Here is a 12843-nt window from a genome sequence, read left to right as displayed (position 1 = left end):
CCACAGACTCATCTACAACCACAGACTCATCCACAACCACAGACATCATCCACAACCACAGACATCATCTACAACCACAGACTCATCTACAACCACAGACTCATCCACAACCACAGACATCATCCACAACCACAGACTCATCCACAACCACAGACATCATCTACAACCACAGACATCATCCACAACCACAGACATCATCCACAACCACAGACTCATCCACAACCACAGACATCATCCACAACCACAGACATCATCTACAACCACAGACTCATCTACAACCACAGACATCATCCACAACCACAGACATCATCCACAACCACAGACTCATCCACAACCACAGACATCATCTACAACCACAGACTCATCCACAACCACAGACATCATCCACAACCACAGACTCATCCACAACCACAGACATCATCTACAACCACAGACTCATCCACAACCACAGACATCATCCACAACCACAGACTCATCCACAACCACAGACATCATCTACAACCACAGACTCATCCACAACCACAGACATCATCCACAACCACAGACATCATCCACAACCACAGACATCATCCACAACCACAGACATCATCCACAACCACAGACATCATCTACAACCACAGACATCATCCACAACCACAGACATCATCTACAACCACAGGTCGTAGACCCCGACCCCCTCAGGCTGAATAAAATCTCCCGTTAGTGATGGTGCAGCCATCGTTAGCATTAGCAGTTGACTCTCTTCTTCTTCATCTTCTGCTATTAATTTCCAAACACGTAGCTGCTAATTAGCGTCATTGGGAGCATTAACGAGCAGAGAGGCTACGCTAACGCCTGTCACAGCAGAGCCACTTCCACAGTTATTAGTGTTTCACTGCGACTTCGTCCACAGCTGGAATAACTCTGCATGCTAATGAGGCCCGAAGCCTCCGTGTCCTGCCGTGTTTACAGACCGGCGGGTATTAACTAAGCTGCTCTCAGCAGTTTGTAAATCTTGCTGATGCCGACTTAATGAAATGAGCGGAGATAACAGACTGATACTGATCCGAGTATCTGATCTGAGCTGCAGAGGCGTCCGGAGGAAATGAAGAAGATGCAGGCTGAACCTTTATCAGACAATATATTTATACATGTTTGTGGTCAAAAGAATGACTGGGAAGCTTTAACTTGAGACTTGTTGGTCTTGACTTTAGACTCTGACATTGGGGCCTGCCAGTCTTTATTAGGGACTTGTTGGACCTGAATTGTAACTTGACTTGGGACTTTGTGGTCTTGTATTGATTGGCGTTCTTGGTCTGATTGTCATTAAATGAATCAATTAATTGACCAGCCCTTTAACTAGACGATTTATTCCAGCAGCAATAATCAGTTAAACAGGCTGTATTGTAGTTTGTCTTTTTAAAAACGTCCTCTGTCTCTCAGTGTCTGGTGGGAGTCGTCTTCACCTCCTGGATCTGGGAAGCTGTGAGACGGACATCAGCGGGACCAGAGAGGGAGGAGGAGGACAGTGTCTGTCTCTGTCTGCGCTGGGAAACGTCATCCTGGCCCTCGCCAACGGGGCCGAGCACGTCCCCTACAGGTACCACAGCTAAAAGACAACCAGTCACGTCCCCTACAGGTACCACAGCTAAAAGACACAACTGGTCACGTCCCTACAGGTACCACAGCTAAAAGACAACCGGTCACGTCCCCTACAGGTACCACAGCTAAAAGACAACCGGTCACGTCCCTACAGGTACCACAGCTAAAAGACACAACCGGTCACGTCCCTACAGGTACCACAGCTAAAAGACAACCGGTCACGTCCCTACAGGTACCACAGCTAAAAGACACAACCGGTCACCTCCCCTACAGGTACCACAGCTAAAAGACACAACCGGTCACCTCCCCTACAGGTACCACAGCTAAAAGACAACCGGTCACGTCCCTACAGGTACCACAGCTAAAAGACAACCGGTCACGTCCCCTACAGGTACCACAGCTAAAAGACAACCAGTCACGTCCCCTACAGGTACCACAGCTAAAAGACAACCGGTCACGTCCCTACAGGTACCAGAGCTAAAAGACAACCAGTCACGTCCCTACAGGTACCAGAGCTAAAAGACAACCGGTCACATCCCTACAGGTACCAGAGCTAAAAGACAACCGGTCACGTCCCTACAGGTACCAGAGCTAAAAGACACAACCGGTCACGTCCCCTACAGGTACCACAGCTAAAAGACAACCGGTCACGTCCCTACAGGTACCAGAGCTAAAAGACACAACCGGTCACGTCCCCTACAGGTACCACAGCTAAAAGACAACCGGTCACGTCCCTACAGGTACCACAGCTAAAAGACAACCGGTCACGTCCCCTACAGGTACCAGAGCTAAAAGACAACCGGTCACGTCCCCTACAGGTACCAGAGCTAAAAGACAACCGGTCACGTCCCTACAGGTACCAGAGCTAAAAGACACAACCGGTCAACAAAAGTTGGGATTTTCTGTGTTCCATTTACCTCAGAAATCAGAAGTTGGAGATGATGTCAATCCAGGGACGTGCGGTGAGGTTCGTGGCTGGTGAGGCAGTGACTCATTCAGAGTCAGATCTACAGATACATGAACCCAACATAGAGCAGCTTAAACCAACATTCAACTGGCAGCTTGCACATTGACTGCTGGTTGTTCTTCATGTTTCATATCAGCATTCTTTACACACACACAGGTAAGCTACATGTTTGATTCCACCGGGAGAGTCTGCTCTGTGACCTGTGACCTGTGACCTGCTCCACCGACCTGTGCTTCAGAAGTGGAGCGCTCGTGGGCGCCACCCGCAAAAATCTGTTACAACTACGAATTTATAAAGAGAACAACAAACACATGAAGGTTACTTTACCGGTCCCACGTTGAATTGCTGTTGATTTGCTCATATTTCCTGTTTTTTGAGGCGCTCAACCCAGTTTGTGAGGGATTGCGCAATCTGACAGGACATGAGAAAATTCAGCGATTTTGACTATAACAATGCTTAAAATGATTGAAATAATACAGAAATTACATTTATAGCACAGATCAGTAGATAAATATTATTTGTTTTATTTGATCATTAGACTCAAAGGCAGTTGTCTTTAGCCAGGTTAGCGTTTGTTAGCTAATGAGTGAATCCATCACCAACACGACTAAATAATAAAAGATAAATAGTTTTTCAGCTGAAAGAAGACGTTTGGAGGTTTAGTTATTATTTATCTTCGCATAAAGGGAGCTGATTCAAACATTCACTGATTCACATTGAATTTCCCAAAATGTCATAAATTTGCATAGACCTGGACCTCAGCTTTGCTGTGGTTGAAAGAAGCTTGGATTGCAGTATGTAGATTCACTGTGTGATCCTTGCAGCTCTTCTTTTCAAAGGCAGGATTTCATCTACGTTTCCCTCCTACAGCTCACATGTGGCGTGAAGTTCAAAGTAGGCTTCATTAATGTCAAATGAGAGATCATTCCTATTCCCTTTTTTGCTTGTCGGTGCCCAACTGTTGCGTGGGGGTAGTGGATGGTTTCTGGGATCCTGTGGGGGGTTCTCAGGCCTGTCTTTGCTCTTTTTCCCCCTTTTCTTTTGGCTAACGAGGGGTTTCTTGATGTATTATTCAGGGACAGTAAGCTCACCATGCTGCTCAGCGAATCCCTCGGAAACATCAACTGTCGAACCACCGTGATCGCCCACATCTCCGACTCCCCGGCCAGCTACATGGAGACGCTGACCACCGTGCAGCTGGCCTCCCGCATCCACCGCACGAGGAAGAAGATGTCCAAGGTTCTTCACTTTCATTCAGGTTTCCTTTCTCAGTGCTCAGAGCAGGTTAGAAGACACTTTAATGTCTGCGGGGATTCTTTCAATTATTCTTTTTTTATTTCTGTCATCATTCATGGACATTTAGAAGATGAACATTTTCTTCTTCATGGTGCCAAAAATGAAACTCTAAAACAAAACAACCAGATACACAAACTCTGAATAATAAATACGGTTTCTTAGAATTCCCTCATGAGGCGTTCCTGCTTCTACTTCATCCAAAATACTTTATTTGTCCCCTCAAAGGGACATTTAAGACACATTAAAAAAGAATCTAAAGATACAGATGTGCCCATGTTTGAGACGATGACATCGTGCACTAACTGTGTAACTACAACACTGTTCTGTAAACAAAGAGTTAAAAAGGTCTTTTCTAATTTACTGTGACTGATGGCTTCTGGAATTCATTTTAATGAGAATGTCTGATTTAATACCAGATGTTCGGAGTGATGTGACGTTTCCATGGATACCAGATATGTTAAAATCACAGGGAAAAGTGACATTTAAAAGAAAAATCAGACGAAGCTGAGACAGAAAGTAAAGGTGACATTTATAACATAAAAATCAAAGTTAAAGTGAATTATTGTTTTGTATTTATTTATGTTCCGTCTCTGAATGAGTTTTACTTCCACGATGCTGGTGTTGATGGAAACGTTCCAATCTATGATGTAGCTCTATGATGTAGATCTATGATGTAGCTCTATGATGTAGATCTGTGATGTAGATCTGTGATATAGATCTGTGATGTAGATCTGTGATGTAGATCTGTGATGTAGATCTATGATGTAGATCTGTGATGTAGATCTGTGATGTAGATCTATATTGTAGATCTGTGATGTAGATCTGTGATGTAGATCTATGATGTAGATCTGTGATGTAGATCTGTGATGTAGATCTATATTGTAGATCTGTATTGTAGATCTGTGATGTAGATCTGTGATGTAGATCACAGATTCTTCTCTGATATGACAGATAATCAATATCACTGTTCCCATGGGGACGGCAGTGAAAGAGGCCCTCGCCCTCTCAGAGGTTGTTTTATGGATTGAAAGCCTCACGGTTACAAGCTTATATATCTCACTGACATGCATTTGTATCCAGCCCACAGTGTGAACTTGTAACCTCACAGTGTATCGACGACGTCCGCTCCGGGAATGGATTTGCCTTCAGGTAGTTTAGGCCTCTCTAGTTTGTTAATCCTGTGATTTCCCTTTTATATCCAGCAGAATTCCTCCAGCTCATCCGGAGGGGACAGTTCCTGCGAGGAAGGCCCGTCCCATCGACCTCCTCATCCTCGACTGTTCCACCAAAAGATCGTGGCCCTCGACCCGGACACGCCCCTGCTGCTGCTGTCCGGCGACCCGGACTACTCGTCCAGCAGCGAACACTCCTGCGACACCGTCATCTACGTCGGATCCGGAGGGGTGGCCGTCTCGGACCGAGAACTCAGCGACAACGAGGGACCGCCTTCCTTCGTTCCCATCATCCCCTCGCTGACCAAAAAGTGGGTCAAAGACGCACCCAGGTCCTACGGCAATCACTTAAAGTGCAACACCTTCGCAGAGCTGCAGGTGAGACTCGACTGCATCGACGGCAGCGAGGGTCCGGACGCGTTCGTCACGGAGGGAAAAGCAGCACAAGCAGCGGCGCTCAGGGCTCAGACTGGAGCCACTAAACCCACCGAGACAACGTCTCCACCCAGATCAGATAAGATTCCCTCCCCCGGGTTCTCAGAAAGCACATCATGCACAAATAAACCCGATCAGGGACAATCCACATTGGAGAAACTTACTAACCCCTTTCATCCATGTGTGGTGAAACCTAGTGGGAGTTTTTCCCAGGACTCGGAGCCCGTGGTGAGAGAGAAGGTCTACCTCAGAGGAGGTGTTCCCAAGCCGTCAGCCTCTCCGTCCTTACCCAGGACATCCGGGGCAGCATCTCAGCCTCAGGTTGTAGGTAGGACGCCCCCTGTGGGTATGAGTCAACAAGCACTGACGCAAGGCCACCCCCTGGGGTCTCCTAACATGGAACGGGCCCACAGTCTTCGGGCAGCTCTGTTCGGAGGACACCTTGACAGGGATTTTCTGAGGACTACTGTCACATTGCAGCAGCCCGTGGAGCTGAACGGGGAGGACGAGCTTGTGTTCACGGTCGTGGAGGAGCTTCCTCTCGTCCCGGGCAACGGCCGCCCCTCCAATCTCCTCGGCTTCAACGCCGACCGCTCTCCGCGGTGGTTGTCCTCCGGCTCTCGGCCCATCAGCATCATCAGCAGTATTAACGACGAGTACGATGCTTACACGAGTCAACAAGGAGCTGTGGGACCCGGGGCCGACGTTGGCACCGACTGCCGGGAAGGGTTGTTTTCTCACCATAGCGACAAGCGGTCGGCTCACGGCTCACGGCCGAGTGAAGTGAGTGCTGATTCGGCTGAAGGCACTCATTCAACAAACAGGCTTTACTTGAGGGACAAAGTCATGGCATCGGAGAATGCATCCATGCTAACCTCGCCAAGTATATTTCATAAACAGACATCTTTGCAGCACGGCATGAAGAGCTCCCTGAATGACAGTGGCGTTGGTTTCTCAGAGCTGGACTGTGACCCTGCTACTCCAAACAAACCTTCTTTTACCAAGTGTCCTCCATCCCCTGACTCCACCAAAGCCTCTCTGGCAGTGAGAGCCGGTACTCTGAACACTTCTGCATCGGCCCAGATTCCACGTCCTGCCGCCCATTCCAGTCTTCCCAGGAAAAACAAGCCTACCTCATCTGCAGCCGTGGTCTGCAGCAGACAGGAAGGGAGACACGATGATGTCGTTGTGCTTCAGGGAAGCAGTCAGTTCGATCCCAGAGAAATTGTGTTTCTCTCTGCAGGTAAGCCACCAAGAAGTGACACGAGTAGTGTTTCCTCTAAGAGGCCCGGAGGGAACAGCAACAGCGTACCTCCGTCTTCCGCTCAGAGGGTTGTGGATGGTTGTGAGAAGTCCAGCGGCAGGAGAGGAGATACTCTCATCAAGCTGCCACGACTCACCCGAGGTGCGACGACTCTCGGAACCATTTCCGTTCCCCAGAATTCAGAATCAAAATGGGGTCACGAGGGCGCTTTGGTGACGGGTACCCTGAGGTTCTCCTCCTTGGGGAAAAGGTTGAATGGGCAGAAAAGCAGTGTGATATCTAGGTCTGGATCTGGAAACATCTCCCCTCCTGGTCCACCTGTTAGACAGCGGAGCCAAGACCTAAAGTCTGCAGTGTCTCCAAGTGCCTTAAAAACAAGCAGCGAGATTGGAAAGTTTCCATTCCCTAAAACATCAACCTCAGAGGAGGAATTCAAGATCAGGCTGCGGGCAGATTCATTCAGCCACAGAACATCTAGTTTAAAAACCGAACACGGTTTCACCAAGACATGTTCCAGCCTGAAGACACGAGGGAGCAAAGCGGAGTCTTCCAGGTACTACGGGAGTCTGATGTCTCTGGAGAGTCAAACTTTAGATGGGTCCAAGCGTGAGCTGTCCAGGGAGAGCAATGCTGCTACTTTAAGGAGCAACAGCAGATCCAACAGATCGGTTCCAAGACTCTGGGTTCCGGCCTCCAGCTCCACATCTGGTTCTTCCTCCCAAGTTTCTCCTGGCGTCTTTGCAACTGCAAGCAAACTGGGGCCGGTCGAAGGCAACAACAGCAGCTCTCGAGCAGCAACGTCAGGTGGTTCAAAGGTTCGTACTTTGTCCACCGGCAGTCCCAAGACCCCTCCCTCCTCACCTAAACCTCTCGATCACGTAGCCGGACGCAACACCGGCCTCCCTCCAACTGGGAAGTCCCCGGCTCGGTCGGGGCCAGCAGCCAAGACGGGAAGAGGCACCGTCATGGGCACCAAGCAGGCCATCAGCAGGGCGGCTAACAGCCGGGTTAGTGAGTTAGCCACCGGTAGCCAAAGGAAGCAGCTCAACAGGGGATCCACGGGAGAAACAGGAAGCGGTGGGACGACCGGTAGCATCATCGGGTCGCCGAGCAACACGCCGCTACCGTCGCCTTACAGCAAGATCACGGCGCCTCGGAGGCCGCAGCGCCACAGCAGCGGGCACGGCAGCGACAACAGCAGCGTCCTCAGCGGAGAGCTGCCGCCCGCCATGGGCCGCACCGCCCTGTTCTACCACAGCGGGGGCAGCAGTGGCTACGAGAGCGTGATCCGAGACAGCGAGACCACCGGCAGCGCGTCTTCGGCTCACGACGACTCCGTGAGCGAAACCGGAGCGTCGTCGTCGTCCAATAGGAGCAGAGTTTCTAAATCGCCCAAGAAGAGAGGAAACGGTGAGTCCGCTTTGCACTCGTCCTCCTCGCTCCTGTCCTGTTAGTGCTTCAGAGGTCAGAATATCTACTCATTAAGGTGCATCATTTTTGTACGTTTTGCTACGAATTCTGAATGAGAAGGTGTTGTTTACAGTGATGTGAACTTTTCACCACAATCAGCACAATATATTTTAATATTTTACATGTTAATGTGCACATGTTTTTAGCATGATGGTGTTAAAACTTCATCAGGATTTATCTAAAAATATAACACATTAACATGTATATTAGGATGAAATATGTTCAATATCATATTTTCATGAATGCTGAGCACATTGAAGCCTTCAGGTATTACATCTCTGATGTTTCACCGCATGCATCGATCTGTCTGTCGGCGTTATCGTCACATCGTCACATGATGGGACGATGTGACCTTCCAGCAGCTGATTGTGATTCATGCAGCAGGTCAGGCAGTCTGATGCATGATCCGCCTCATGAATAATTCATGAAGCCGCTGAGATTCCCCGTGTACATATCACACTCCAATTATCACTACACACTCCCTCCTCATCCACTCCCTCCTCGTCCACTACACACTCCCTCCTCATCACTACACACTCCCTCCTCATCCACTCCCTCCTCGTCCACTACACACTCCCTCCTCATCACTACACACTCCCTCCTCATCCACTCCCTCCTCATCACTACACACTCACTGTTGCTTCTAGTTTTAAAATGATAAAATGAATGTGTACAGCCGCTCTCTGACTGCCGTGTGTAGAAAGTAATTAAGATGAGATTGAGGTTGAGTGCGGTTTTTAAACGTTATCAGCAGCACAAATATTTGTTGCAGGTTTTGTTCGTTATAAACTGACGGAGAAGACGAGGCTAATTATAAATAATGAGCTGTGTGGGCTGTCATTAAGATGTCAAAAACTAAATATAACACGACTTCATCTGTTGTGACTCCCATCAGGTTTCCTGCGGCGCCGTCTGATCCCAGCTGCCCTCCCGGACGCCTCCTCTCTGGGCAGGAAGGTGGGGGGTCAGTGGGTGGACCTGCCCCCCCTGGGCAGCACCCTGAAGGAGCCCTTTGAGATAAAGGTGTACGAGATCGACGACGTGGAGCGCCTGCAGAGGAGGAGGGAGCTGGTGACGGGGTCAGAGGTGAGGCGGTCTCCATCTGTTCGGCTCTGTCTTCAGGAGAATAGTAACTAATGTCTGCCCTCTGCTGGTCCAGTCATCAGAACCAACAGTAATAATGTCTGCCCTCTGCTGGTCCAGTCATCAGAACCAACAGTAATAATGTCTGCCCTCTGCTGGTCCAGTCATCAGAACCAACAGTAATAATGTCTGCCCTCTGCTGGTCCAGTCATCAGAACCAACAGTAATAATGTCTGCCCTCTGCTGGTCCAGTCATCAGAACCAACAGTAATAATGTCTGCCCTCTGCTGGTCCAGTCATCAGAACCAACAGTAATAATGTCTGCCCTCTGCTGGTCCAGTCATCAGAACCAACAGTAATAATGTCTGCCCTCTGCTGGTCCAGTCATCAGAACCAACAGCGAAACACAGCTGAAAAATTCTGCTTCGTCAACAAAAACTCACTTTTGAGAGTTTTGTTAATGTTTGCAGAGAAAGTCCTTCGGAACATTTTGTATTGTGTTGTAGTTGTTGTAAAAGTAGAATGAAAGGAAGTATCTACATCTGTTAACGCCTTGTTGACCTTCAGTGTGTTGATTTATTGTCTTTGTCTTCTGTCTGCAGCCGTTCCACGACGTTGAAAAGGTGAGTTCTTCTTTTAAATCAAATCTTAGTTGATTTACTATAAAGGATTTCTCTGAAAATATGAAGAATATCTTTCAATGAATCAGATGATCAAACATAGAAATAATCCCTTTACAAGTATTTATATTTATCTGAGGACTAAACTGACAAACATCTTTATTTGGAACAAAATGTTAAGTTCTAAATGAATAAACGAGTAATAATAAAATAAAAAGCCACATGAATAAATAGTATAAAATATATAAATGAAGCAATAATATGTGAACAAACTCATTATTACACAAATGTATTTCATCGTTTTATAGGAGTTCCTTTTTATTCAATAATGTACTTTTTATCTCTTTAATGGCTTCATTGTTGGTCATGCTAACAGGAGCTAACGGCTAATGGAGGTAGCAGGTGCTGAGCACCTGATTGGTGAGAGGTGAGGGGGCGGAGACCATAATGCCGTCATTAACAGTCATTTATAATACCGTAAATATAAGAAAGCTCTGACTTCTGTCTGAACTTTACTTTGGTGAATGCGTTTTTAATTTAATTGAATAATGAGCTTTATTGTGAAACGTCTTTATAATAAAGTTTCAGCAAATCTAAATGCAAACAACTAAATGGATAAAAATAATACCTGCAGCAATAACAGAAAGCTGTCAGCGTTACCTGGTTCCTCCTCCTACACCTGTAAATAGAGGCAACACTGATCCACCTCGGTGTCACCTGGTCCTCTTCAGTCCTTAATCCTCCTCCACAGTTAGCAGATTAGCGCTCATGCTAATTTTACCTGCAACTGGCTGCTAATCAAACTCAGAGTGAAGCGGGTCAGCAGGCCCCCGTTCCTCCTGAGATCCTCTACAGACCAGCAGACGGTCTTCAGAGTCTAAAGGGGGACCTCAGCAGCTTGTAATTGGTGTGTTGGGGGGTCCTCAGGGTCTGGTCTACTTCAACGCCCGGCTGAGGATGCTGGAGAAGAGGCAGCAGCAGATCAGAGAGCTGAAGAGCAAACACGAGAGGCTGAAGGAGGAGCTGGAGGAGACCAAGACCCGACTGATGCTGGACCCCAGCAAGTGGAGCAGAGAGTGTGAGTACAGTCCTGTAGACCTGTATCCTGTTGACCCGAAGACCTGAAGTCCTGTAGACCTGAAGTCCTGTAGACCTGAAGTCCTGTAATCCTGTAGTCTGTAGTCCTGTAGTCCTGTAGTCCTGTAGTCCTGTGATCCTGTAGTCCTGTGGTCCCTTGGTCCTGTAGTCCTGTAGTCCTGTAGTCCTGTAGTCCTGTAGTCCTGTGATCCTGTAGTCCTGTGGTCCCTTGGTCCTGTAGTCCTGTGATCCTGTATTCCTATGGTTCTTTGGCCCTATGGTCCTGTATCAAAAATATCAGTGTATCCCAGAATGCCCTGTATCCCTTTTATTAAATATTTTTAACACTAACCCATCTCTTCCTGTCTGTGCCCCCCTCCAGTCGACGTAGACCAGGATCTGGACCAGGAGTCCCAGGAGTACCTGGAGGCACTGGCTCAGGCCACGGCAGAGCTGGAGTACTGCGTCAACCTCTGCAAGTCCCGCGTCATGATGGAGACCTGCTTCGACATCGCGGTGACGACGACGGCCGCCGCCGCCATGCAGGGAGGACAGCAGGAGGTGGAGGTGTGAGGTACCTGGTTCTGTCTCCTGTGGACACCAGTGGTACTGCAACAGACCTCCATTAGAACCATTCACGTGACTAACGACACTAACGACTCACGTGACTAAGAACACTAACGACTCACGTGACTAAGAACACTAACGACTCACGTGACTAACGACACTAACGACTCACGTGACTAAGAACACTAACGACTCACGTGACTAAGAACACTAACGACTCACGTGACTAAGAACACTAACGACTCACGTGACTAAGAACACTAACGACTCACGTGACTAAGAACACTAACGACTCACGTGACTAAGGACACTAACGACTCACGTGACTAACGACACTAACGACTCACGTGACTAAGAACACTAACGACTCACGTGACTAAGAACACTAACGACTCACGTGACTAAGAACACTAACGACTCACGTGACTAAGAACACTAACGACTCACGTGACTAAGAACACTAACGACTCACGTGACTAAGAACACTAACGACTCACGTGACTAACGACACTAACGACTCACGTGACTAACGACAATAACGTGACTAAGAACACTTATGACTCACTTGCCTCACAACATTAAAGACAGAATGTCTTCCTTTTAGTTTCACGCGGGACATGAACAGCGGTCTCTGACTGTGCAGCTGTCCTCCATGTGTGGACTCTTTACGCTGACCGTCTCATAAGGACTCGGCTGGTTTCTATCGGGACCAGTTCGTCAGACGGCGACCAGTCTTAGATGAGACCTGGTTGAAAAGAGACTGTAGAACCAGCTCCATTATGGCGTCCGTGAGTCCTCGTAGAACGTTGTCTCAGTGATGCTGGTTCACTGACACAGCAGCTGGTCGTCAGTTACTTCCCATTCAAGAGGAGGAGACAGCTTCTGCAGCCTGACGACTAAAGAGGTGATTCGTTGTCCCAGATGATGTCACAGAGACACTCTGACATCATCGGATCAGCTGACTGAACAACCCAACATCTTTCAGACGAAGTGAAACCTTCTGGAAACCCAGAAGAAGAACTGGTTTGTGGAGACAGACGCGTTGAGGACGACTGGTGGACGTCTTTCTGATGGACTTGTGGTCTTTTGTTGTCGTCCAATCACAGCGGAGGAACAACCTGCTCTGGAAGTGCCTTTATATTTAGTATCTTGTTTAATAGGTGAAGTTTTATTTTCCTTATTTATTAAGTTTTACATTTTTTCTGGTGCTGATGTTGAAAACAAACTTCTAATTTATCCGTTATGCAAAAAGATGATGTGACAGTTTATATGATGAATAACAGGCTTTAAGATATTCATAGTTCAGTGTTT

At 47.8% G+C, this 12843-nt stretch overlaps 1 protein-coding gene across 1 annotated transcript in view; it reads left to right on the top strand.

Moving 5' to 3' along the window:
• LOC306711047 (kinesin-like protein KIF26A) overlaps nucleotides 1–11538 on the top strand; it is a gene marked incomplete at both ends in the record, with an annotated part of 31039 nt that extends 19501 nt beyond the window's left edge. Inside the window, 7 exon segments of the mRNA XM_079179819.1 lie at nucleotides 1423–1579; nucleotides 3625–3787; nucleotides 5050–8125; nucleotides 9081–9271; nucleotides 9871–9891; nucleotides 10816–10966; nucleotides 11348–11538. Coding sequence (XP_079035945.1) covers nucleotides 1423–1579; nucleotides 3625–3787; nucleotides 5050–8125; nucleotides 9081–9271; nucleotides 9871–9891; nucleotides 10816–10966; nucleotides 11348–11538 — 3950 coding nt within the window.
• Nucleotides 11539–12843: the final 1305 nt, after the last annotated feature.

This window comes from Pholis gunnellus, assembly GCF_910591455.1.
Source record: "Pholis gunnellus genome assembly, chromosome: 19".
Lineage (NCBI taxonomy): Eukaryota > Metazoa > Chordata > Actinopteri > Perciformes > Pholidae > Pholis > Pholis gunnellus.
This window is presented reverse-complemented; position numbering and strand designations above follow the sequence as displayed.